This window comes from Gobius niger (genome assembly GCF_951799975.1).
Source record: "Gobius niger genome assembly, chromosome: 1".
Classification (NCBI taxonomy): Eukaryota; Metazoa; Chordata; class Actinopteri; order Gobiiformes; family Gobiidae; genus Gobius; species Gobius niger.
Window position 1 is genome coordinate 40,287,022 of NC_136852.1, and position 24,286 is coordinate 40,311,307.

At 42.4% G+C, this 24,286-nt stretch overlaps 1 protein-coding gene across 1 annotated transcript in view; it reads left to right on the forward strand.

The window, feature by feature from the left end:
- Positions 1 to 24,286, forward strand: part of prdm6 (PR domain containing 6) — a gene marked incomplete at its 5' end in the record, with an annotated part of 189,340 nt that overhangs the window by 155,760 nt on the left and 9,294 nt on the right. Inside the window, one exon of the mRNA XM_079567809.1 lies at positions 23,721 to 23,897. Within this exon, the coding sequence (XP_079423935.1) occupies positions 23,721 to 23,897 (177 nt within the window). The remainder of the gene's footprint in view (positions 1 to 23,720; positions 23,898 to 24,286) is intronic.

The following is a 24,286-nucleotide window of genomic DNA, read 5'->3' on the forward strand; positions in this document are numbered from 1 at the left end:
GGCCCGGTGTTTAACTGGGACATTAGAGCGCTGTTGTCCCAGACTTTGATCAGGCGCTGGTGTTTACGCACTTTTACAGTAAATGTGTTTAATCTCTGGTGGAGGTCTGATCATGTGACGCCGGCTCCACTTCTGAGGCTTTAAACAGAACGCTCTCACTGCCATCAGCTCAGGGATGACAGAAAAAACGAAAAATATTTTCTTTAAAAAAACACATTATGACTAGGGCTGGGCTCCGTTCGATACCTGAACAACACTTTTTCTAATGCCAATTATTTGTCACGTAGAGCCATGAAACAGATCTTTATTCTTTTTCTTTCCATTGAATTTCTTTTACATTGGCATTGGCAATTAAAACAACCAAGAAACTTCCCTTATCCTCAAAAGGGAAGAAAGAACACTTTCCACATTTGTCTTCATTTTTTTCCTCAATTGTTTTCACGTTTTTTTGTTTTTTTTTTCCAAAATGTTCCTTTTTTTTCTATTTTGCCATAAAATTCCCAACTTTTCCAGGTTTTCCCCAAATGCATTTTCCTCATTTTTTCAACTTGTTTCATTTTCTTGTCCCCCATTTTCCCAATTTATTTCCATTATCCCCATTATTCCACTTTTTCAAATTTTAAAAAAAATATTCCAATATGTTCCCTCACTTACTGTCTACCATTTTTTCCCCAAAAATATTTTTCTGTTTTAAAAACAAACAAATTCAAATTGCGTTTTTTCACGTTTTCTCCCAATTTTCCTGTAATTCATTCATTCATTTTTCCCCTTTCTTCCTCAATTCTGACGATACCGGTACTTGGTTTTCGATACCAATACCCGAACGATGCTTTTTCCGATACCTTTACTGACATATTTATCATTAAGAACCATAATACAGATTAATAATGTCAATTTATACCTTTTCCTTCCATTGAATTTATTTTACAAACAACCAAGAAACTTCCTTCAACGACAAAAGGGAAAAAAAAGATTTTCTTATTGTTTGTCCCCCTTTGCAACAACTTTTTTCAATTTTTCCCCCCAAAATTTCCCATTGTTTTTTTCCAATTTTATTTTTCATGTTTTTTTTTATTTTATTTCCCCAAAATGTTCAATTTTTCTCACTTTTTCTCCATGTTCTTTCTCTTTAATGTTTTTTTTATTTTTCAATTCACGATTTTTTCCCCCAAATTTAACTTGTTTTTTCCACTTTTTGTATTATTTTTTTTACTTCTTTTCTTCTTTTAAATATGGATGACCAACAGCCTCAAAACTGGAATATAACGATTTTATATTTTCTTTTCACTACCTGCTTTCGATTCTTTTGCGATACCAGACTGATATCGTTTAACCGTACCCAGCCCGAACTCTAACTTTGACTTCCTGAATAGCGTGAACATATTGCCACTGAAGTGAGTCCTTGAAAGGCTTTAAATATGCCTTTTCCTTTGTTGACAGTGATGTTTTCTCCTCTGGACCGCTCGTACGTTGAGACTCAGTTTGTGCCCGTAGCTTACCCCCCATGTAAACAGTGTGTGTGGGGGGGGCTCGGCGGCCGGTGTGGGACTCGCTGAAAAGTGAAGACGAATGTGGCAGTGTTGGCATGTGCCGCTAAAACAACAGCAGATTTACGAGGCGGGCGACAGATCGCGCCGTAACACATTAACACAGGTGTCGATGGGGCCGAGGGGGGGGGCGAGGTGGAGGGGGGGGGGGGGGGGGGGGGGGGGGGGGGGGGGGGGAGAGTTTAGATGTTTTACCACGAAACGCCTGCAGACAAACGAGCGCCAATCTGTCAGAGAGAAAAACACACATTTACAACTGTCGCTGCTGCGTTCGAGCTGAACACTTGGACTGGGGCGTGAAAGGAGCTCTGCAAACACGGCTGAGCTGAGAGGACTTTCACCTTCCTGATCCAGACCTGTTCTCAGAAGCGCTTCTTTGCTTTCGCCGCAGATGGATTGTCATGGGAATTGTGACTGGCTTGGGGACTGGTGGTAGTCGCGCCTAGAGTGAGCGGGCTTTACATTTGCCAACAACAAATATGATCATTTCACCGTCTTCAGCCACATGTGCAGACATTACAAAAATGTAGTCCTGTTTGTTGAAAGTGAGGTTTTGATTCCACTTCAGTCGCTCCTCCAGACTCCACACTTTACAGGCTCGGACATAGCGAGAAACTAATGACTTTTTTTTCAGAGGGATTTTTATGATCTATAAAACATTTATATCCTCACAAAACAAGAAGACATGACAGTTTTTACAAATGTTTCTCTTATTAATAGCTTATCCAAAAATCTAAACAAAACCAAAAATCCAAAAATGTAACTAATACAGGCCCGATCAAAAGAAAGTAGAAAAATGGCAACAATTTCACATTTTTCATGGTTGGATCTTAATAGAACTTCAATATGCAACAAGAAGAAATGGGAGTGAGACACACAAAAAAGAGTCAATCTTCGACACAGTAACACAGTCAGATCCTGAGGGTTGTGGAACATAAAACCCAAATAAATGTCCCCAGCTTTGAGCCAGAGGATCTGATTGGCTGGAGGATCCTCGACCCAAATAAAGCCGTTCCTGGAGCCGACTGGAGCCCAATAACTAGGGATGCACCGATACCGATACCAGTATCGGGTATCGGGCCGATACCACAGGCTTGTACTCATACTCATACTCATTCATGAGGTCCCGATACCAGAAACCGATACCATTTGACGTGTGGCCAGCGCACCTACGAGCACCTCTCAGCTGAGGAGAGAAGAAGCAACAAACTGGAGAATAGTTTAGTGTAAATACAATAATCCACATAGAGCTGACTTTATTACAGACTGCGCTCTCTAAATCAGAGTCTGTGCTGGATTTAACCAGAGCTTAATGTTGTTCGTGCCGCAGCGTCTGCAGTGTTTACAACACACAGGCTAACGTTGCTAACTCGCGGCTAGCGCAGTTTTGGCCATTCTGACGCCGTTTTATGCCCAGGGGTTTATTCATCTGAAAAACTAACCAGCGACTAAAAAGTCCTCAGAAAATCCAAAATAAAGACATACAGCATGTTTATATTGAGCGAAAATGAGCTGCAGCAGAACAATGAAAACGCTGTAGCTACTCGCTAAGTTGCTACAAAACACACGAGAAAATCTACAGGAGCTTAAGAAAAGACGGAAATACTATTGTTAAATAAAAATACATAAATGAATAAAGCACAGGCATTGGGAGCTTTTGGACATGGGCTTTTCTGTCTATGATGGACAGAGACATAAAAATAAAAAAATTATATTGAATGAAAATAAAAATAAATAAATGGCATCAGCACAATTCTAATAACTGCTCTTAAAAGCGTAGCCTACTTTACTTGAGGAAATGTAAATGAGTAAATTTACTAATTACAAACCAATCTGCTGTGAAAAAAGTAAGAATGTTGAAGAAAATGCCTTGTACTCGTATCAGTATTCGGTATCGGCGAGTACTTAAATCAAAGTACTCGTATCGGTTTTAGAAAAAGTGGTATCGGTGCATCCCTACCAATAACCATCAGAGGTTATCATCTGTGACTGACGGGCTTCAGAAACAGGAAAACGTCTCCAAAGGCCTTGTCTTCTTCAACAGATGAACGAGGACAGGTTTTTTTTTTTTTTGCCTTTGCATCAGGACGTCAGGACAGAGTGAAAACCTGACAGAAAATGACACTGAATCCACATTATTGCACAGATTTGGCCTTTTAAAGACATGGGGTCTTGTAAAAACAGCCTACTTCAGTTTATTTGTTGTTTTTAATAAAAGCTTTACTCCATTTTTTTTGTCTCATCTGTCCCAATTCTATTTGCACGTTGACGTTCTGCTTGGAACCTTAGTAAGATCCACCCATGAATTTTTTGTTGTTGCCTTTTTTCAACTGGTTTTAAAGCAGCACTAAGTAACTTGTTTACCTTAATAAATCCTTTTCATAGTCAGTCTTGAGGTGATACAAGTGTGAATGGGATGATTGGAGGGTCTTTCATCTCCCCCTTGTATCTTTGGACAGAAAACCACAATTGCAACTTTCCCTGCACCGGGTCGGAGTCACCAATACACACTAGTGGAATCACGAAGAAGAAGCTAACAGGCTAACGGGAAGAGCTATCTGCGGGCTAGCGCCATTTAAACAGTATTTACAGTCAAGTTTGAGTGAAAAAAATGTGTAATTGGATGAACAATATCCCTCTGTCCCTTTGTCTTTTCTGTCAGCGTAGTATTTACTCTCACGGACAATTAATGAGTAAAAAAAACACAACATGCTACGACACCTGCAGTGGCGCGTATGGCCTCTGGGGGCATGAGTTATTTAGTTCTGCTTTAAACTTTTGATCAGGACTGTATATTATTGCCATTATTTCTTATATGAAAAATAAAATAGCAGAACATGTCTCATATTTACAGTAGTTGTACAGTTCTAAGCTCTCTCTGAATATCTCGCCTTAATTTACTCTTTTTGTGGACAGCTCTGATGCCAGGTTACAAGTTGAAATCTTAAAGGATAAGCAGCAGAGCCTGTCGAGAGCTGTTTTCGATGTAAAGTTTAACCCGGAGTAAAGGCTCCGGAGGCGGCGCTCGTCGGTCAGAAAAGTGCAACGATCATTAAGGACCGGAGGCCGTGGTTATCGGCTCTGCTCTCGCTCCGATGGAGACATTATGAGCTTTATGCTTTAACAGCTCCGTCGATGCGCTCCTCCCACGGACAGACAGGAGAGAGAGGACAGAGGCACTAAAGGACTAACCCATTTCACTTTTAGTTCAGTGTGAAACGTGCTCAAAAACTCACCCCCGTGAAGAAGCCAGATGTTAGGAATGCATTAGGAAGGTTAACTAGCACTCACTGAAGTCGAGAAGCTGAAGAATATTGGCAATTTTGTCCATTTTTATACCTAAGAGGCCTTATTTTTATTGGAAAACATGAACTGACAGAACACATTTTCCGTTGTGGACGCAGTCAGGACGCAGTGGACAGAGCGAGGAGGCAGGAGACGAGGAGGCAGGAGACGAGGACGTAGTGGTGCGCTTGACCCGGTGGAGTGTGTTGTCGGAGACTCATTGATTTTATTGATGAATTTCTGCCGTGATTTATGTCCAGACTCCGGGGACCGCAGTCATACAGTGCTCAAGACCCACTCAGACTCAGGCCAGACCTCGCGAAGTCCCAGTTCAGTCCCATTTTACCACTTTGCCTTCCTCTCGAGAAGTACCCTAACATTTTTTTCAATACCAGTACTTTAAAGATACTTGGTTTTCAATACAGAAACCGGAACGCTACTTTTTCCGATACCGATACTAAAAAATGTGTCGTCTAGAACCAGAAAACAGAACAATAATACGTGGAAGATCTGCTGCACGTTTACAATATATTGAGCTCATTTCCAATGTCAGGAAATACGGGAGAAAATTGTAGCCAAAAAAAGGGAAAATGAAGAAAAAATATTTAAAAATATTGGGAAAAATGGGGCAAAAATAGGGAATAAATTGGAGAGAAAAAATCGGGGGAAATAAGAAAAATATTAGTAATGAAAATAAACAAAAATTTGGGAAAAAATATGACGACAAGAAAAGAAAATGGGGCAAAAAATAAATTTAAATAATAATAATAATAAATTGAGCAAAAAAATTGGAAAAATGGGGAAAATATTAGTAATAAAAAATAGTACAAACTAAGGAAAAAATATGAAAACAAGAAAATAAATTAGGCAAATATTTGGGCAAAAAATGTTTTAAGAAATTGGGCAAAAATTTGAAAACGAGAAAAAAATGGTGCCAAAAAAAAACAAAAATAGGGGGGGAAAATGTTTGGAAAATGGGGCAAGCATCGGGCAAAACAACCAAATTTGCATTTTTATTTATTTGAAAAGGGACAGTGCACATTAATAATTTTCATCGGTCGTCCCTAATCACTTCCTTTAATCCCGTCCCTGGACCAACAGCATCAAAACCCGGATCTAACGAGAGAACTTTTGCCGCTTCCGGTCGTTTCATTTTTCCGATACCAGACTGGTTTAACATCACCCAGCCCTCTCCTCTCTTCACGCTCTTCGTAAGCGCTCACGACTCCCAAAACCCATCAGTATGTAAATAGCTGCACACTCGGAGGCGGATTACGTTCATTTCAACTTTAAACCTAATCTTGTTTTCGTAGCCGCTCCTTGTTTTCCCCCCTCGTTTATTCCTAATGGGAGTCTAATGCTTTGTTTTGTCCCGTTTCTATCCCACAGTCCACGCACTTAAGTCCACATTATCAGCTCTAACACGGCTCACTGTAATAAACGGCGTGGCTGGGATTTGCATGTGCTGGTGCTGCAGATATTCCCCAAACCCCCCCCCCCCCCCCCCCCCCCCCCCCTCCTCTGCCTATAATAAACCATAAGTCTGCATTAATGTCCGGCGCCGCGGCTAAATAAATAATATCCCGACATTTATCAAGTTAAAGTATGCGGAATCGATGTGGCGCTTCATAGAAAACGCCGCTAATAAATGCGGGGGGGGGGGGGTGAACCCTCGGCCCGGACCCTCGCCCCCGCCCACGGCCCACTGCGCTTTATGCAAAAATCACCACCAGGAAAAAAGAGTGGAAAAAACTGCGGCTGAGAGCTTTCCGATGGCGAGCGCTCTCTGCGGGTTTGAGTGTGATTTATGAGCTCCGCCGACGCGCTGTTTGTTCACTTTGTTCACGCCATTTTACCTGTTTGTACAGCTCTGACACACTGCTATTGTTCCCAACACTTAGGCCTGCTTTAGTCTAGTCTCAGGCCTGCTTTAGTCTAGTCTCAGGCCTGCTTTAGTCTAGTCTCAGGCCTGCTTTAGTCTAGTCTTAGGCCTGCTTTAGTCTAGTCTCAGGCCTGCTTTAGTCTAGTCTCAGGCCTGCTTTAGTCTAGTCTCAGGCCTGCTTTAGTCTAGTCTTAGGCCTGCTTTAGTCTAGTCTCAGGCCTGCTTTAGTCTAGTCTCAGGCCTGCTTTAGTCTAGTCTCAGGCCTGCTTTAGTCTAGTCTCAGGCCTGCTTTAGTCTAGTCTTAGGCCTGCTTTAGTCTAGTCTCAGGCCTGCTTTAGTCTAGTCTTAGGCCTGCTTTAGTCTAGTCTCAGGCCTGCTTTAGTCTAGTCTTAGGCCTGCTTTAGTCTAGTCTTAGGCCTGCTTTAGTCTAGTCTCAGGCCTGCTTTAGTCTAGTCTTAGGCCTGCTTTAGTCTAGTCTTAGGCCTGCTTTAGTCTAGTCTTAGGCCTGCTTTAGTCTAGTCTCAGGCCTGCTTTAGTCTAGTCTTAGGCCTGCTTTAGTCTAGTCTTAGGCCTGCTTTAGTCTAGTCTCAGGCCTGCTTTAGTCTAGTCTTAGGCCTGCTTTAGTCTAGTCTTAGGCCTGCTTTAGTCTAGTCTCAGGCCTGCTTTAGTCTAGTCTCAGGCCTGCTTTAGTCTAGTCTTAGGCCTGCTTTAGTCTAGTCTCAGGCCTGCTTTAGTCTAGTCTCAGGCCTGCTTTAGTCTAGTCTTAGGTCTGCTTTAGTCTAGTCTCAGGCCTGCTTTAGTCTAGTCTTAGGCCTGCTTTAGTCTAGTCTTAGGCCTGCTTTAGTCTAGTCTTAGGCCTGCTTTAGTCTAGTCTCAGGCCTGCTTTAGTCTAGTCTCAGGCCTGCTTTAGTCTAGTCTTAGGCCTGCTTTAGTCTAGTCTCAGGCCTGCTTTAGTCTAGTCTTAGGCCTGCTTTAGTCTAGTCTCAGGCCTGCTTTAGTCTAGTCTTAGGCCTGCTTTAGTCTAGTCTCAGGCCTGCTTTAGTCTAGTCTTAGGCCTGCTTTAGTCTAGTCTTAGGCCTGCTTTAGTCTAGTCTTAGGCCTGCTTTAGTCTAGTCTCAGGCCTGCTTTAGTCTAGTCTTAGGCCTGCTTTAGTCTAGTCTTAGGCCTGCTTTAGTCTAGTCTTAGGTCTGCTTTAGTCTAGTCTTAGGCCTGCTTTAGTCTAGTCTTAGGCCTGCTTTAGTCTAGTCTTAGGCCTGCTTTAGTCTAGTCTTAGGCCTGCTTTAGTCTAGTCTCAGGCCTGCTTTAGTCTAGTCTTAGGCCTGCTTTAGTCTAGTCTCAGGCCTGCTTTAGTCTAGTCTTAGGCCTGCTTTAGTCTAGTCTCAGGCCTGCTTTAGTCTAGTCTTAGGCCTGCTTTAGTCTAGTCTTAGGCCTGCTTTAGTCTAGTCTCAGGCCTGCTTTAGTCTAGTCTTAGGCCTGCTTTAGTCTAGTCTCAGGCCTGCTTTAGTCTAGTCTCAGGCCTGCTTTAGTCTAGTCTTAGGCCTGCTTTAGTCTAGTCTCAGGCCTGCTTTAGTCTAGTCTTAGGCCTGCTTTAGTCTAGTCTTAGGCCTGCTTTAGTCTAGTCTCAGGCCTGCTTTAGTCTAGTCTCAGGCCTGCTTTAGTCTAGTCTTAGGCCTGCTTTAGTCTAGTCTCAGGCCTGCTTTAGTCTAGTCTTAGGCCTGCTTTAGTCTAGTCTTAGGCCTGCTTTAGTCTAGTCTCAGGCCTGCTTTAGTCTAGTCTTAGGCCTGCTTTAGTCTAGTCTCAGGCCTGCTTTAGTCTAGTCTCAGGCCTGCTTTAGTCTAGTCTCAGGCCTGCTTTAGTCTAGTCTTAGGCCTGCTTTAGTCTAGTCTCAGGCCTGCTTTAGTCTAGTCTCAGGCCTGCTTTAGTCTAGTCTCAGGCCTGCTTTAGTCTAGTCTCAGGCCTGCTTTAGTCTAGTCTCAGGCCTGCTTTAGTCTAGTCTTAGGCCTGCTTTAGTCTAGTCTCAGGCCTGCTTTAGTCTAGTCTTAGGCCTGCTTTAGTCTAGTCTCAGGCCTGCTTTAGTCTAGTCTCAGGCCTGCTTTAGTCTAGTCTTAGGCCTGCTTTAGTCTAGTCTTAGGCCTGCTTTAGTCTAGTCTTAGGCCTGCTTTAGTCTAGTCTCAGGCCTGCTTTAGTCTAGTCTTAGGCCTGCTTTAGTCTAGTCTCAGGCCTGCTTTAGTCTAGTCTTAGGCCTGCTTTAGTCTAGTCTCAGGCCTGCTTTAGTCTAGTCTTAGGCCTGCTTCAGTCTAGTCTCAGGCCTAGTATACGTATCAGAAAAAGAATTGTTCAGGTATCGGTATCGAAAACCAAGTATTGTTAAAGTACTGGTATCGAAAGAAATGTCTATCTCCTACAGACTCCAAACTTTCCAGTTCCAAAAGGGTTTTTCCACATCATCGAATTTGTACCTGTTTCATTGAGCTTTGAACCCAAAAAACAAAGCAAAATTAGATTTATTTTTGAACTGAATTTTCACCTGAAGTGTCAGGCCTTGAATGACTTTTGACAGATGAAAAGGAGAAAAACATTTGTCGAGATATCAATGTGAAACTTTAGATGTAGATTACTGACTGATTACTGAAACATGAACATTTTCTTTCACTGTAAGTTTTCATATAAAATAAGGTTTCTTATGCATATTTTCATTAACACAATCTAACGAGTTGATTGAGCCAGGTTTAAATGTGTGGTTTTATTTTGTCACATATTTACTCAGAAAGATTATCTCAGAGGGACTTTGGATCTGGTTTAGGTTTTAGTTAGTCACTAATTACTAGTTATTAGAGCAGGGGTAGGCAAGTTTTCTTGGCGGAGGGCCGATATTCTTCATTGTAAAGAGACCGAGGGCCGAAGCCACTGATTATTAGCCCAAACTAAAGCAAAACACTGGAAAAATGACCATCATGAGATAAATGACTTAAAATTGCTTGAATGAAAGTTCTTCTGTGTTGAATTTGAGTTGGTTTGAACTAATCCAAGACACAAATGCTAAAGCGCCAATGGAACAAGAATAAAACCCACTTGGAATCAGACAAATATTTTTTTTCACGTGAAATGACACAAATTTATCTGAATTAAGAGAATAACTACGACTAGAGGTTTTATCTCATCTAAGACCAAACCAAATCTACTTTAATCTCTTAATTCAAGTAGATTTATGTCATTTCTTCCTCAAAACAATTATTCTTTTTCCAGTGCACTTCTTTCAAATGCCAGTGTTGTACATAATGACTGGGTGTATTGACAGTATTTATACCTTTATTTCTCCTGTTTAACTCTAATTATGTTCAAAGTACTCTCTGATATGTGTTTCTCAAAATCATCTTGAGGGCCAGAGGTTCTGTGCAGGAGGGCCGGATTTGGCTCCCGGGCCTGACGTTGCTTACCCCTGTCCTAATGTGTAGAATGAGCCCAGACCTGTTCACCACAACTGCCTCTAAAATCCTGCACTGTCACTCAAAAAGGTGTCATGCACGAGCTCAATATAGAAGCTGCAGTTACACGTATGACCTGAGGTGGCAGTAGTGAGCATAAAATGGCGAACTTGCATCTAGCCCCTTTAACGTGGCATTTTGTAAAGCATTAACCTGTGACCTGCCACCTTAGGGTTGGGGTTAGCAATTATTTATATCCACATCTCAAAGCGTACAGCCGATATGCCAGTGTGTTTCCTCATTTCAACCTGAAAAGACTCACAGAGACAGAAAAGGCAGGAAGAAAATCTTATTGAATCATGATTGGGGCTGCACGGCGTTGATGAAGGACAGCCAGAATCTTCCCCGGAGCCTGGACGCTGGTGGTAATGGAAGGGGAGACCTGGGGAGACCCGGGGAGACTCGGGGAGACCAGTCGACGATGAGCAGAGTTGGGGAGAGTCCAGGCGGAGAAAGGGGTGGAGGAGGGTCGTAGCACGGCTGGGGAACTCTGATAGCCCTTTTCCACCAAGCTGGTGCCGGTGCTGGTTCTGGGCCAGTTCCAGTTTCAGAACCGGTTCTTTCGTTTTCCACTGACAAAACGCTGGCTCTTTGTTCCAAAATCTGGTGCCGGTTGGGAACCAGTTAAAAGCTGGACCAAGAAACGAGCACCAGTGATGTCAGCGGCTGGGGGCGTGGCTCTCTCCTCCAACAAACAATCAATATTAGTTAGTTTGTGCTTAGAACTTCCTGGAGAAGCCAAAACAGTCTCTGTGGAGGAAACTGATGTTTTGCTTTATGCTCTTTAGCTAAAACAAGAGTTTGAAAGAAGAAATCAAAATGTTAACGGCTGCTGTGACTGAAACATAAACTTATTTTTCTGTATTTTATAACCAGAAGTGGCTGTAGTAAGATGTTACTATCCATGTTTGATGTTGACTTCCCAAAGCGTTGCTGTGACAATAGGCACAGCTCTCATTTTGGTGGGAAACCAAGTCAGTTTGGAACCAACCCGGCACCAGAACCAGCTCTGAACCAACACCTTGGTGGAAAAGCCCTATGAGTGATTGACCAGGGGGCTTGAGAAGGGGAACCTGTGCGAAGAGTGGCTGGAGCAGGGATGAGCGCGGCGGTGATTGGCTGACGTGAAGGCGCGGCTTGAGCAGGGTCTGTGATTGGATGATTGGAAAGAGCTGCCGTTGATGAGGCGATGAATCAAAGCCAAAACATTATGGGCCAGATCTTGTGGTTCATGGCGCAGGCTGTAGACAAGACGAGTACGCAGACGGGTGGCGCTCCTTGCAATCATCAGTGTCACACCTGGCGCAAAAAGTGGGCAGGACAGGAGGGGGGACAGACTCGCATTGCGATGTTGTGGTGCCGCCCCTCCCCATGCAGGGTTCTCTTGTACATGCGTAACATGCGTGATGCAACGCGCAATGTTTAATAAAGATAAAAGAAATAAAACTGTCCCTCCGCTGCTGCAGCCACTCGCTGCAGATCCAAGGTGAGCGGGCGGGGACAGAGAGGCAGCAGCCTCGGCGTTAGACACCGTTCCAATGCGCAAAGTTACCAAATGTAAAGGATTTAATTGATCAGAAACTGTCATATCGGCTGTGGAGGAGTTGCAGAGTCATGGAGTAGTTGCAAGAAAACTGTAGTGTATTGGAACATTTGCGCTACAGCTGCAGCATTCTTGGAGCGGCTGAAAAAAAAAGGTTGCAATGCGCCCTGTAAAATGCGCTTCTTTCTTTTGGACTGAGCTGTGGCTACACAAGGAGCATCATCAGGAGATAAAGACTGACACACAAGGGAAATGTCTCCTTAAAACTCAGATCAGACCTGGTGTTGTGGCAGTTGAAGGCGTGTGTGGTTTATTTATGGAAAACTGTTTTGGTGTTAGGGGTGTGTTTTGGTGTTGGGGTGTGCGCGTTGATCTACAGTATCAACGTAAACCCGTGCGTAACCTACGCTCAAACAGACTTTTCAAGGCAATTTCGCTTTTGTTTTCAATTTGACGTCGATTCTAAGGAAGAAGACAAGGCAAGGGTTGTAAAGAGGAAGGTTGTGAAGGTTGCCACAGAAGAGTAGTGCTGCTTGTAATGAACCAGTTGGCCTCTTTTTCTTAAAAAACGCCCCATGCGCCACATGCAAGATCGCGCGTGTACTATGTTGCGTTTAGAGTTGCGCACGGACTGCGCCAGTCACAAGATCTGGCCCTGTACTTTCTAAATATGTGTGAGATCTGTGTGAGTGAAACACAACTTACATCACATTTAAAACAAGTCTGACCAGTCCTTGTCAGACCTGGTTTAGTAATATTTAGTTATCTACCGCTTTACCTCTACCTGAACCGAGCACGTGTTCTCCAGTTTGGCTTTACCCAAATCTAAAAACGTCTTGAAAAAGCAATTAAACCGAAAAAGTGACAAAAGCACACTTTGTCGCCACTTTCTACATCATATTTTGGATATTCAACTCATTTTGTAGCTTTTTTGTCATTTTTTTAAATCAATTTTTTGTCACATTTTTTTGTCTTTTTTTGTGTCATTTTTTGTCACATTTTTGTCATTTTTTCGTCACTTTTTCGTCAAAGCTTTCTCACTTTTTTGTCACATCTTCATCATTGTTTGCGTCTCAGCTCTGTCGCTATTTTCACACCTTTTTTCACCTTTTGGATTGGGGTAAAGCCAAACTGGAGAAAATGTGCTCGGTTCAGGTGGGAGTTGTTTTTACTGTGTTTTCATCCTCATTTGCTTAGTTTTTGTTGCTATTTTCACACTTTGTTCAAGAATCTTGGGTCAAAGTCAAACTGGAGCTGAACGTACTTTCCCCAGTTCAGCTATACCCAAATCTAAAAGCTTCTCAACTGGAGAGCTGATGGCGTTTTTGTATCTTTTTTGACTTGTTTTCGTAGATTGTTTGTTGTGTTTTTGTCACTTTTTTACTGTTTTTTTCTGCAGCACATTTTCATCTCCATTTTGACGTGTTTTTTTCAGGAAGCTTTTAGATTTGGGTAAAGCCAAACTGGAGAAAATGTGCTCGGCTCAGGTGGGGGGTAGTTTTATTCGCGGGTCTGGTCCCGATTTAGTCCTGGTTTAGACCTTTTTTGACCCGCGCTGCGTCTCCGGCTGCACTTTCTGCTCAAAACACAAAACCCTGAGCGTGAGAGTGTTTCCTCGGTGGATTTCCGGTGATTTATGAGCTCCACAGACCTCCTCCTCCTCCTTCACTTCGGGGCTTTTACCTGTTTGCGCTGCATTGATCTCGGACGCCGCTTCATTTTTGCTCCTGTTTTAGTCCCGGCTTTAGTCCCGGCTTGCTCCTGGTCCCGGTATCATCCCGCGGACGCCGAGCGCTTTGTTTGCGGAGCCCCGGGGCGACGTGGGATTTTTCGAAGGAGCGACTCGTAAACAATGGACTAACTTTAGCCGCGCGGGGAAGCAGAGCCATCCGTTACCGCGGCGACCTGTTTAATCAGGAAACACAAAACCCGCGGATATTTTTAAAGCACACATTTTTCTTTCGCGCGTCTTTCTCTCGTTTTTACGGCGCAAAAGCGATTTTTTTGGGAAACCGCCGTCCTGAGCTGACGGATGGAAACAGAGGGTTTTATGCAGAGCCCTGATAAGGCGGAATAATGCATGTGGCACAGTGGTTAGCTCCCCCATCAACCTAAAACATGCACAATGGGATTATTGCCATGTAAATAAAGCAATGGAGATTTCAAATCAACATATCCTGCCAAACCACTTTTAACCAAGCAGTTTGAGACGCTGCAGGTGAAAACACAACAACTTATTCTCTTTAATATCTTAGTTTTAACCTCATAACCCCCACCTGAAGCGAGCGCATGAACTCCAGTTCGGCTTTACCCAAATCTAACCGAAGAGCAACAAAAAACGAGACGAAAATAAGATGAAAACACAACAAAAGAGGGACAAAAATGTGACAGAGTGACAAAGGAATGACAAAAACGAGATGAAAAAGTGATGAAAAAGCCACAAAAACAATGATGAAAAGGCAACAAAAAAGACGTCAAAAGTGATGACAACACGGCTACAGAGTGATGAGTTAGATGAGTTTTGTTGGTCTTTCAAATGAGCTTTTTGATTTGGGTAAAGCTCAACTGGAGAAAATGCACTTGGTTAAAGGAGCAGGCCACTGTTCTTCCATACTGTGATATGTTCTTACCTGAGCTTAGACGAGTTGATCCGTACCTGTCTGGTCTTTGTGCCCGTGGAAGAGCGTGGTCGCTTTTAACTTCACCCCCATTTGGAGCTATAGGTATATAACTGGAGAGGCCAAATGCTAACAACATCTTTGGTCGTTTTGCGTGACTGAGCTCCCACACAAAGACCAGACAGGTACGTATCAACTCGTCTAAGCTCAGGTAAGAACATATCTCAGAATGGAAAAACGGTGCCCTGTTCCTTTAAGGCAGGTGGAAGGAGGCTAACGTGAACCAAACACAGGGACAAATGGACTTTGGAGCCTTTATAGTGTAGTGGAATAAAAGTTCTGATCCTCCAGAATTGACTTTGTTACTGACCGCCTGTGCCTTGTTGTCAACCCGTTGGGAATTGCTAAAAAAAAAAATGCAATAAAATGTTTCAGAAAACACATCTATTTCACATGTCGATCCTTGAGTTAGCTCCTGGTTTCAACATCGTCCTGATAAAACGGCGCAGACCGGCTCGGCTCTGGTGGAATCCCCAGCCTCTGGTTCACATTTGTCCTGGGTCTAAATTAAGAAAGTGAGAAGGTCTCAGACAGAGAAGAGCGATGGAGGTCTGGGGCTAAAGGGACTCGAACCCTGACCTCCCTCCACCAGCAGGAGGCCTCACTGCAGCGCCATCCATCATCCACAGGCTAGAGATACAGAGATACAGAGATACAGAGATACAGAGGTACAGAGGTACAGAGATACAGAGAAACAGAGAAACAGAGAAACAGAGGTACAGAGGTACAGAGATACAGAGATACAGAGAAACAGAGATACAGAGAAACAGAGAAACAGAGAAACAGAGAAACAGAGGTACAGAGAAACAGAGATACAGAGATACAGAGAAACAGAGAAACAGAGAAACAGAGGTACAGAGAAACAGAGATACAGAGATACAGAGATACAGAGAAACAGAGATACAGAGATACAGAGATACAGAGAAACAGAGATACAGAGAAACAGAGAAACAGAGAAACAGAGGTACAGAGAAACAGAGATACAGAGATACAGAGAAACAGAGATACAGAGATACAGAGAAACAGAGAAACAGAGAAACAGAGGTACAGAGGTACAGAGGTACAGAGGTACAGAGAAACAGAGAAACAGAGAAACATAGATACAGAGATACAGAGATACAGAGATACAGAGAAACAGAGAAACAGAGAAACAGAGGTACAGAGGTACAGAGATACAGAGAAACAGAGAAACAGAGATACAGAGATACAGAGATACAGACATACAGACATACAGAGATACAGAGATACAGACATACAGACATACAGAGATACAGAGATACAGAGAAACAGAGAAACAGAGAAACAGAGAAACAGAGATACAGAGATACAGAGATACAGAGATACAGAGATACAGAGATACAGAGATACAGAGATACAGAGATACAGAGATACAGAGATACAAAGATACAAAGATACAGGCCCGGACAAATTTCTCTGAAGTCGAGAGAAATGTTTTGTTGAGGCGAAGCGATGCAGGTGAAGGAAAACTGTACATTTAGAGATATCAAATATCAACTGTTGGCATCTAGACTTTAGGACACACTTAATACTGTAAATGCAGGAGTGTCAGCAATTAAAAGATTCACATAATTTCTCTACATGTTCACCCGAGGCCCTTAAACTTTGTTTGTGGACATGATTCCTGTGGCCGAGGTCAGGGGTCCCCAACTCGAGGGTCCGAGGCGTTACCAGAGTCTCAGTTAGAGAGACGAGTTAGAGAAACAAGTTAGAAAGACAAGTTAGAGAGACAAGTTAGAGAGACGAGTTAGAGAGACGAGTTAGAGAGACAAGTTAGAGAAACAGGTAAGAGAGACAAGTTAGAGAAACAAGTTAGAGAGACGAGTTAGAGAAACAAGTTAGAGAGACGAGTTAGAGAAACAAGTTAGAGAAACAAGTTAGAGAGACAAGTTAGAGAAACAAGTTAGAGAGACAAGTTAGAGAGATGAGATAGAGAGACAAGTTAGAGAAACAAGTTAGAGAGACAAGTTAGAGAAACAAGTTAGAGAGACGAGTTAGAGAAACAAGTTAGAGAAACAAGTTAGAGAGACGAGTCAGACAAGTTAGAGAAACAGGTTAGAGAGACAAGTTAGAGAGACAAGTTAGAGAAACAAGTTAGAGAGACGAGTTAGAGAAACAAGTTAGAGAAACAAGTTAGAGAGACAAGTTAGAGAAACAAGTTAGAGAGACAAGTTAGAGAAACAAGTCAGAGAGACAAGTTAGAGAGACAAGTTAGAGAGACAGGTTAGAGAAACAAGTTAGAGAAACAAGTTAGAGAAACAAGTTAGAGAAACAAGTTAGAGAGACGAGTTAGAGAGACGAGTTAGAGAAACAAGTTAGAGAAACAAGTTAGAGAGACAAGTTAGAGAAACAAGTCAGAGAGACAAGTTAGAGAGATGAAATAGAGAGACAAGTTAGAGAAACAAGTTAGAGAGACAAGTTAGAGAGACAAGTTAGAGAAACAAGTTAGAGAAACAAGTTAGAGAGACGAGTCAGAGAGACAAGTTAGAGAAACAGGTTAGAGAGACAAGTTAGAGAGACAAGTTAGAGAGACGAGTTAGAGAAACAAGTTAGAGAAACAAGTTAGAGAGACAAGTTAGAAACAAGTTAGAGAGACAAGTTAGAGAGACGAGTTAGAGAAACAAGTTAGAGAGACGAGTTAGAGAGACGAGTTAGAGAAACAAGTTAGAGAAACAAGTTAGAGAAACAAGTTAGAGAGACGAGTTAGAGAGACGAGTTAGAGAAACAAGTTAGAGAAACAAGTCAGAGAGACGAGTTAGAGAGATGAGTTAGAGAAACAAGTTAGAGAAACAAGTTAGAGAAACAATTTAGAGAGACGAGTTAGAGAGACGAGTTAGAGAAACAAGTTAGAGAAACAAGTCAGAGAGACGAGTTAGAGAGATGAGTTAGAGAGACAAGTTAGAGAAACAAGTTAGAGAAACAAGTTAGAGAGACAAGTTAGAGAGACGAGTTAGAAAAACAAGTTAGAGAAACAAGTTAGAGAAACAAGTTAGAGAGACGAGTCAGAGAGACGAGTTAGAGAGACGAGTTAGAGAGACAAGTTAGAGAGACGAGTTAGAGAAACAAGTTAGAGAGACGAGTTAGAGAGACAAGTTAGAGAGACGAGTTAGAGAGACGAGTTAGAGAAACAAGTTAGAGAGACGAGTTAGAGACACAAGTTAGAGAGACGAGTTAGAGAAACAAGTTAGAGAAACAAGTTAGAGAGACGAGTTAGAGAGACGAGTCAGAGAGACGAGTTAGAGAGACGAGTTAGAGAGACAAGTTAGAGAGACGAGTTAGAGAAACAAGTTAGAGAGACGAGTTAGAGAGACAAGTTAGAGAGACGAGTTAGAGAGACGAGTTAGAGAGACGAGTTAGAGAGACGAGTTAGAGAGACGAGTTAGAGAGACAAGTTAGAGAGACGAGTTAGAGAAACAAGTTAGAGAGACGAGTTAGAGAGACGAGTTAGAGAGACGAGTTAGAGAAACAATTTAGAGAGACAAGTTAGAGAGACGAGTTAGAGAAACAAGTTAGAGAGACGAGTTAGAGAGACAAGTTAGAGAGACGAGTTAGAGAGACGAGTTAGAGAGACGAGTTAGAGAGACGAGTTAGAGAGACGAGTTAGAGAGACAAGTTAGAGAGACGAGTTAGAGAAACAAGTTAGAGAGACGAGTTAGAGAGACGAGTTAGAGAGACGAGTTAGAGAAACAATTTAGAGAGACAAGTTAGAGAGACGAGTTAGAGAAACAAGTTAGAGAGACGAGTTAGAGAGACAAGTTAGTGAGACGAGTTATAGAGACGAGTTGGAGAAACAAGTTAGAGAGACAAGTTAGAGAGACGAGTTAGAGAAACAAGTTAGAGAGACGAGTTAGAGAAACAAGTTAGAGAGACGAGTTAGAGAGACAAGTTAGAGAGACAAGTTAGAGGAACAAGTTAGAGAAACAAGTTAGAGAAACAAGTTAGAGAAACAATTTAGAGAGACGAGTTAGAGAGACGAGTTAGAGAAACAAGTTAGAGAAACAAGTCAGAGAGACGAGTTAGAGAGATGAGTTAGAGAGACAAGTTAGAGAAACAAGTTAGAGAAACAAGTTAGAGAGACAAGTTAGAGAGACGAGTTAGAAAAACAAGTTAGAGAAACAAGTTAGAGAAACAAGTTAGAGAGACGAGTCAGAGAGACGAGTTAGAGAGACGAGTTAGAGAGACAAGTTAGAGAGACGAGTTAGAGAAACAAGTTAGAGAGACGAGTTAGAGAGACAAGTTAGAGAGACGAGTTAGAGAGACGAGTTAGAGAAACAAGTTAGAGAGACGAGTTAGAGACACAAGTTAGAGAGATGAGTTAGAGAGACAAGTTAGAGAAACAAGTTAGAGAAACAAGTTAGAGAGACAAGTTAGAGAGACGAGTTAGAAAAACAAGTTAGAGAAACAAGTTAGAGAAACAAGTTAGAGAGACGAGTCAGAGAGAGGAGATAGAGAGACGAGTTAGAGAGACAAGTTAGAGAGACGAGTTAGAGAAACAAGTTAGAGAGACGAGTTAGAGAGACAAGTTAGAGAGACGAGTTAGAGAGACGAGTTAGAGAAACAAGTTAGAGAGACGAGTTAGAGACACAAGTTAGAGAGACGAGTTAGAGAAACAAGTTAGAGAAACAAGTTAGAGAGACGAGTTAGAGAGACGAGTCAGAGAGACGAGTTAGAGAGACGAGTCAGAGAGACAAGTTAGAGAGACGAGTTAGAGAAACGAGTTAGAGAGACGAGTTAGAGAGACGAGTTAGAGAAACAATTTAGAGAGACAAGTTAGAGAGACAAGTTAGAGAGACAAGTTAGTGAGACGAGTTAGAGAGACGAGTTAGAGAAACAATTTAGAGAGACAAGTTAGAGAGACAAGTTAGAGAGACAAGTTAGTGAGACGAGTTATAGAGACGAGTTGGAGAAACAAGTTAGAGAGACAAGTTAGAGAGACGAGTTAGAGAAACAAGTTAGAGAGACGAGTTAGAGAAACAAGTTAGAGAGACGAGTTAGAGAGACAAGTTAGAGAGACAAGTTAGAGAGACAAGTTAGTGAGACGAGTTATAGAGACGAGTTATAGAGACGAGTTGGAGAAACAAGTTAGAGAGACAAGTTAGAGAGACGAGTTAGAGAGACAAGTTAGAGAGACAAGTTAGAGAGACGAGTTATAGAGACGAGTTGGAGAAACAAGTTAGAGAGACAAGTTAGAGAGACGAGTTATAGAGACGAGTTGGAGAAACAAGTTAGAGAGACAAGTTAGAGAGACGAGTTGGAGAAACAAGTTAGAGAGACAAGTTAGAGAGACGAGTTAGAGAGACAAGTTAGAGAGACGAGTTAGAGAAACAAGTTAGAGAGACGAGTTAGAGAAACAAGTTAGAGAGACGAGTTAGAGAGACAAGTTAGAGAGACGAGTTAGAGAAACAAGTTAGAGAGACGAGTTAGAGAGACAAGTTAGAGAAACAAGTTAGAGAGACAAGTTAGAGAGACAAGTTAGAGAGACAAGTTAGTGAGACGAGTTATAGAGACGAGTTATAGAGACGAGTTGGAGAAACAAGTTAGAGAGACAAGTTAGAGAGACGAGTTAGAGAAACAAGTTAGAGAGACGAGTTAGAGAAACAAGTTAGAGAGACGAGTTATACTCAAAAGAAAGATCAACAGTGGTGGAAAGTAAAGTTTGTCCTCTCATGTGACCAAGGCTTAGGGCTGCAGTGAAGTCATCAGTCATCACATATATATATATATATATATAATCTTCCGCCAGACTAAATGATTATTAGAGATGATAAGGAAAGATTGAAGTATTCTCCAAATACTTAACCGTGAGCCGTTATTATAAAGTGAGTCCCACAGTATTCATCACTTCGACAAAAAAGTGTCAGCAGTAAAATTAAGAAGACAAAGTTGAATTAATTGGATTTATTGCCCGACCCCCGTTACATCGATCTTCAGCGGTGGGAGATACTGTCCGGGCCTGAGGGCCAGAGGGGGGTCCGGAGGGCGGCCACTACAGTTCCCTCTAATGGACTGCCCCTGTATCTGCGGCTGTTATCAGCCCCAGCCCACAGTCCGTTATCAATATGGGAGCCACACAATTACAGCAGAGACGCACGGGCCAGAGGAGGGATTACACCAGGGCCAAACCAGGACTGAATCAGAGCTAAACCAGAGCTAAACCAAGAACTTGACCAGGACAGAATCAGAGCTAAACCAGAGCTAAACCAAGAACTTAACCAGGACAGAATCAGAGCTAAACCAGAGCTAAACCAAGAACTAAACCAGGTCAGATCAGAGCTAAACATGGACCTACCAGATGTTTACATACACCTTATAAAAACACATTAACTTTTTTGTCTTTTGGGTCTAGCATTTAGCAAATATTTCTATTTGCTAAATTCTAGAAGATTTTTTTTTTACTTTCTACAAAAGACCTGGTGAAGATGCTGAACCTGGTAAGCGTTTGTCATTATCCAGAGTGAGAGCATCATGCTGTGGGGTTGTTTTGCTGTGGGAGGGACTGGTGCACTTCACAAATGACATCATGAAGAAAGAACACTATGTGGAAATATTAGAGCAACATCTCAAGACATCAGCCAGGAAGTTAAAGCTTGGACACAGATGCGTCTTTCAAATGGACAATGACCCAAAGCAAACTGTCAATACTGGTTACAGAGAGGCTTAAGGAAAACAAAGTCGATGTTTTTAAGTGGTCATCACAAAGTCCTGATCTCAGTCCAGTCGTAAATGTATGGGCAGAGCTGAAAAGGCATAGGAACGCAAGGTGGCTACAAATGTGTCTCAGTTACACCAGTTCTGTTTGGAGGAATGGACCAAAACTCATCCAACTATTGTGAGAAGCTTGTGGAAGGAAATACAAAAGGCAATTCTACCAAATATTATATGAAATGTATGTAAACTTTTGGCTTTGTAAAAAGAAATATAAAACCGTGTAGAAAATTCTATCTCTCATTCTGGCATTTAGCAAATAGACATATTTTTGAACATTCTAATTGACCTAAAAAAGTAAATTCTGGTTTCATGCCAGAGATTAATAAAAACATGCAAATCTGGTACCCACATCTGGTACCCACTATATACAGGACTAAACCTTGACCGAGCGCATTTTCTGCAGTAATGCCTCATTTGAAAGCTAAGACCTACAAAACTGACGCATTGTTGTCACTTTTTAAAACATTTTTGTCCTGTTTTCATCTGTGTTTTTTTGTTGTGTTTGTTTTGGTCACTTTTTCATCACTCTTTTTAGTTTGTGTTTTTGTCACTTTTTTATTGTGTTATCGTTGTATTTCCGGCACATTTTTTGTTGCTCTTTTGACACTAGCTTAGATTTGCGCGCTGTGTTTGTATCCAGAGGTCTAAGCACAGAAGAATGCATTTAAACTTGTTTCTGTAGCAAAATGTGCATGTAGATCTGAGGCTATAGCAAATTGCTTTTCTAAAATCAGCAATGTGTTAATTTCGTAATTTAAAAATCAAAAGTTAAAGAAGGGACTAAAAACATGTGAACTTCAGTGACAGATTGAAAGATCCTCTGCCACAAAAGCAGAATATCTTTAAATATGTTTGAATATAATCCTAGAAACCAAAGTCCAGTGTGCGGCTCGGGGCCCGGTGCTGCAGTTATCGGCTCCATCGTGTGGTTCACGTCGGTACAGCCGCGGTCCCAGAGGCGGATGATGAATAGGACTCACCGACACGGCTTGTTATTACAGCCGCGTTAACCATGTTCTACCGAGCGCAGATAGAGATGAGAGATGCTCCGGCTCTGGACAAATGGAAACAAGGCACAGATTAGGCTGGAGAAGTGTAAAAGAGCAGTGCTTCCCAGCGGTTCCGAGGTTTGGAAACGGCTTCAGTCTGCCTGGTTATGGTCGAAGAAGAACTTTGTTTATCTTCTTTATCATACGGGAGCGGTGTGAGCGCAGGCAGATCAACATCAGAGGTGGTCTGTCACAAAGTCAATTTACTACAGTGCTTAAGTTTGAAGGACTTAACTCTGGTTGTAATTGTCTTTTTTGAGAAATCGTGTCACTGAGCCGAAAAACGTGTTCATATTGACAAAAACAAGGTTGTGAAACTTCTTAAAGGGAAAGAGAGGAAGAGCCCTGGCCCACATGGGTTTGGAGGTCGAGTCCTAAACCTTCTGCAGAGGAACTTACAGATATTTCCTGTCACATTTCTGTCAAAATCTCTTGAGCTTTGTAAGGTACCCGCTCTGTGGAAAAAAAATCTGTTATTGTTCCTGTTCCCAAATTCATGTCACCTAAGGGCCGGGTCCTCGACGATTAAAGGCCTGTAGCGCTGACATGTCTGATTATGAGTGACCAGTGCTTGACCCACTTCAATTTGCCTAAAGGTCCGGCAGAGGAGGAGATAAATGCATTTGCTACTCTCCTCAATCTGACGCTCACACACCCTGAGGCTGCCAACACCCTGGTGATTTCGCATCTGCATTTAACTTTATCCAGCCACACTTACTGGGGCACCGCAGGGTTGCAGTTTGTCACCTGTGTTGTTTGTGTTGTATATAAGTACTGTATGGGTCAAAGCCACCATGAACCGTATGTTATTGTATTTGTTTCTCTGGTAAACAGTGTTGGAGTTCTTTGAGTGGTGCCAGGTCATCTTGGGTAGCACTAATAATTTGAAGAACTCTTTTATCCCCATCTTTTTCAAACAATTACTACGATCCATGTGACAACACTAGGGTAGGTATCATATTTTTAACCAGGCTGTTTTTGTACATCAGCAATAAAAAGTGGAAGCCTAAGTCTATGACAGGTGGAGCACTTTGCCTTTCTGCCTTTTCGCCCTTTTAAGGAACAGTCTTTGTAGGAGACCACTCGGGATCATTACTATGAATGGGGTTGAATGGAACACCGGTTATCTCTTCTATCCTATATCTACGGTCCGTATGTCAAATATTGTATTGAATTGAATTGTGTCAAGATCTGACTACTTTAACACCACTTCATTTGTGACAAGAGAGTGACAAAAAAGCGATGAAAAAGCAAACAATAAAAATGTGACATAAACTCAGTTTCGTAGGTCGTAGGCTAGTTATACACTGTAAGCTCTTAGGTAAAGAAGCTTTTAGATTTGGGTAAAGCTGAACTGGAAACAATGTGCTGAATTAGGATTATGATTATTACAGTGAAAGGTGCTGTAATCTGAGTTTAAGGCGGAACAACCCGGAGCGCGTGATCTTTTTCTTGGCCGTGTGAAGGTTGGAGCTGCGGGCCTCGAGAAGCGCTGCCCTCATGTGTTTCCTCCTGTGTTTTCCAGGCCGTACCAGTGCGGCCACTGCTCCCAGTCTTTCTCGCAGCCGTCGGAGCTGAGGAACCACGTGGTCACGCACTCCAGCGACCGGCCCTTTAAGTGCGGATACTGCGGCCGGGCGTTCGCCGGCGCCACCACGCTCAACAACCACATCCGCACGCACACCGGGGAGAAGCCCTTCAAGTAAGTAACCGTGAGTACTGCACTACAAACTCTACTGTATCATACCTATAACCGGGCTAAATATGGACTAAACATGATTTTTGATCATTTATGAAAGAGAAGCACATACTGTCTAGACCAGGCCGTCTCAAACTCCCGACTCAGGTCCGGACGTGGACCTCGAGGTGATTTGGTCCGGACCCCGGTGGTGCCTCTGAGCTGGGAGTTTTATCGCCATTTAGAGTTTGCTCTTTCCCATAAGTGCAGTTGCAGCTTTGGCCTGTAGGGGCAGTGTATAAAGAGGCGCACAGTCTGCAGGAATGACTCTACCCTTTGTCACTTGGGTCAAATATTGTATTTACCGTATTTTCTGGACTATAAATCGCTCCGGAGTATAAGTCGCACTAGCG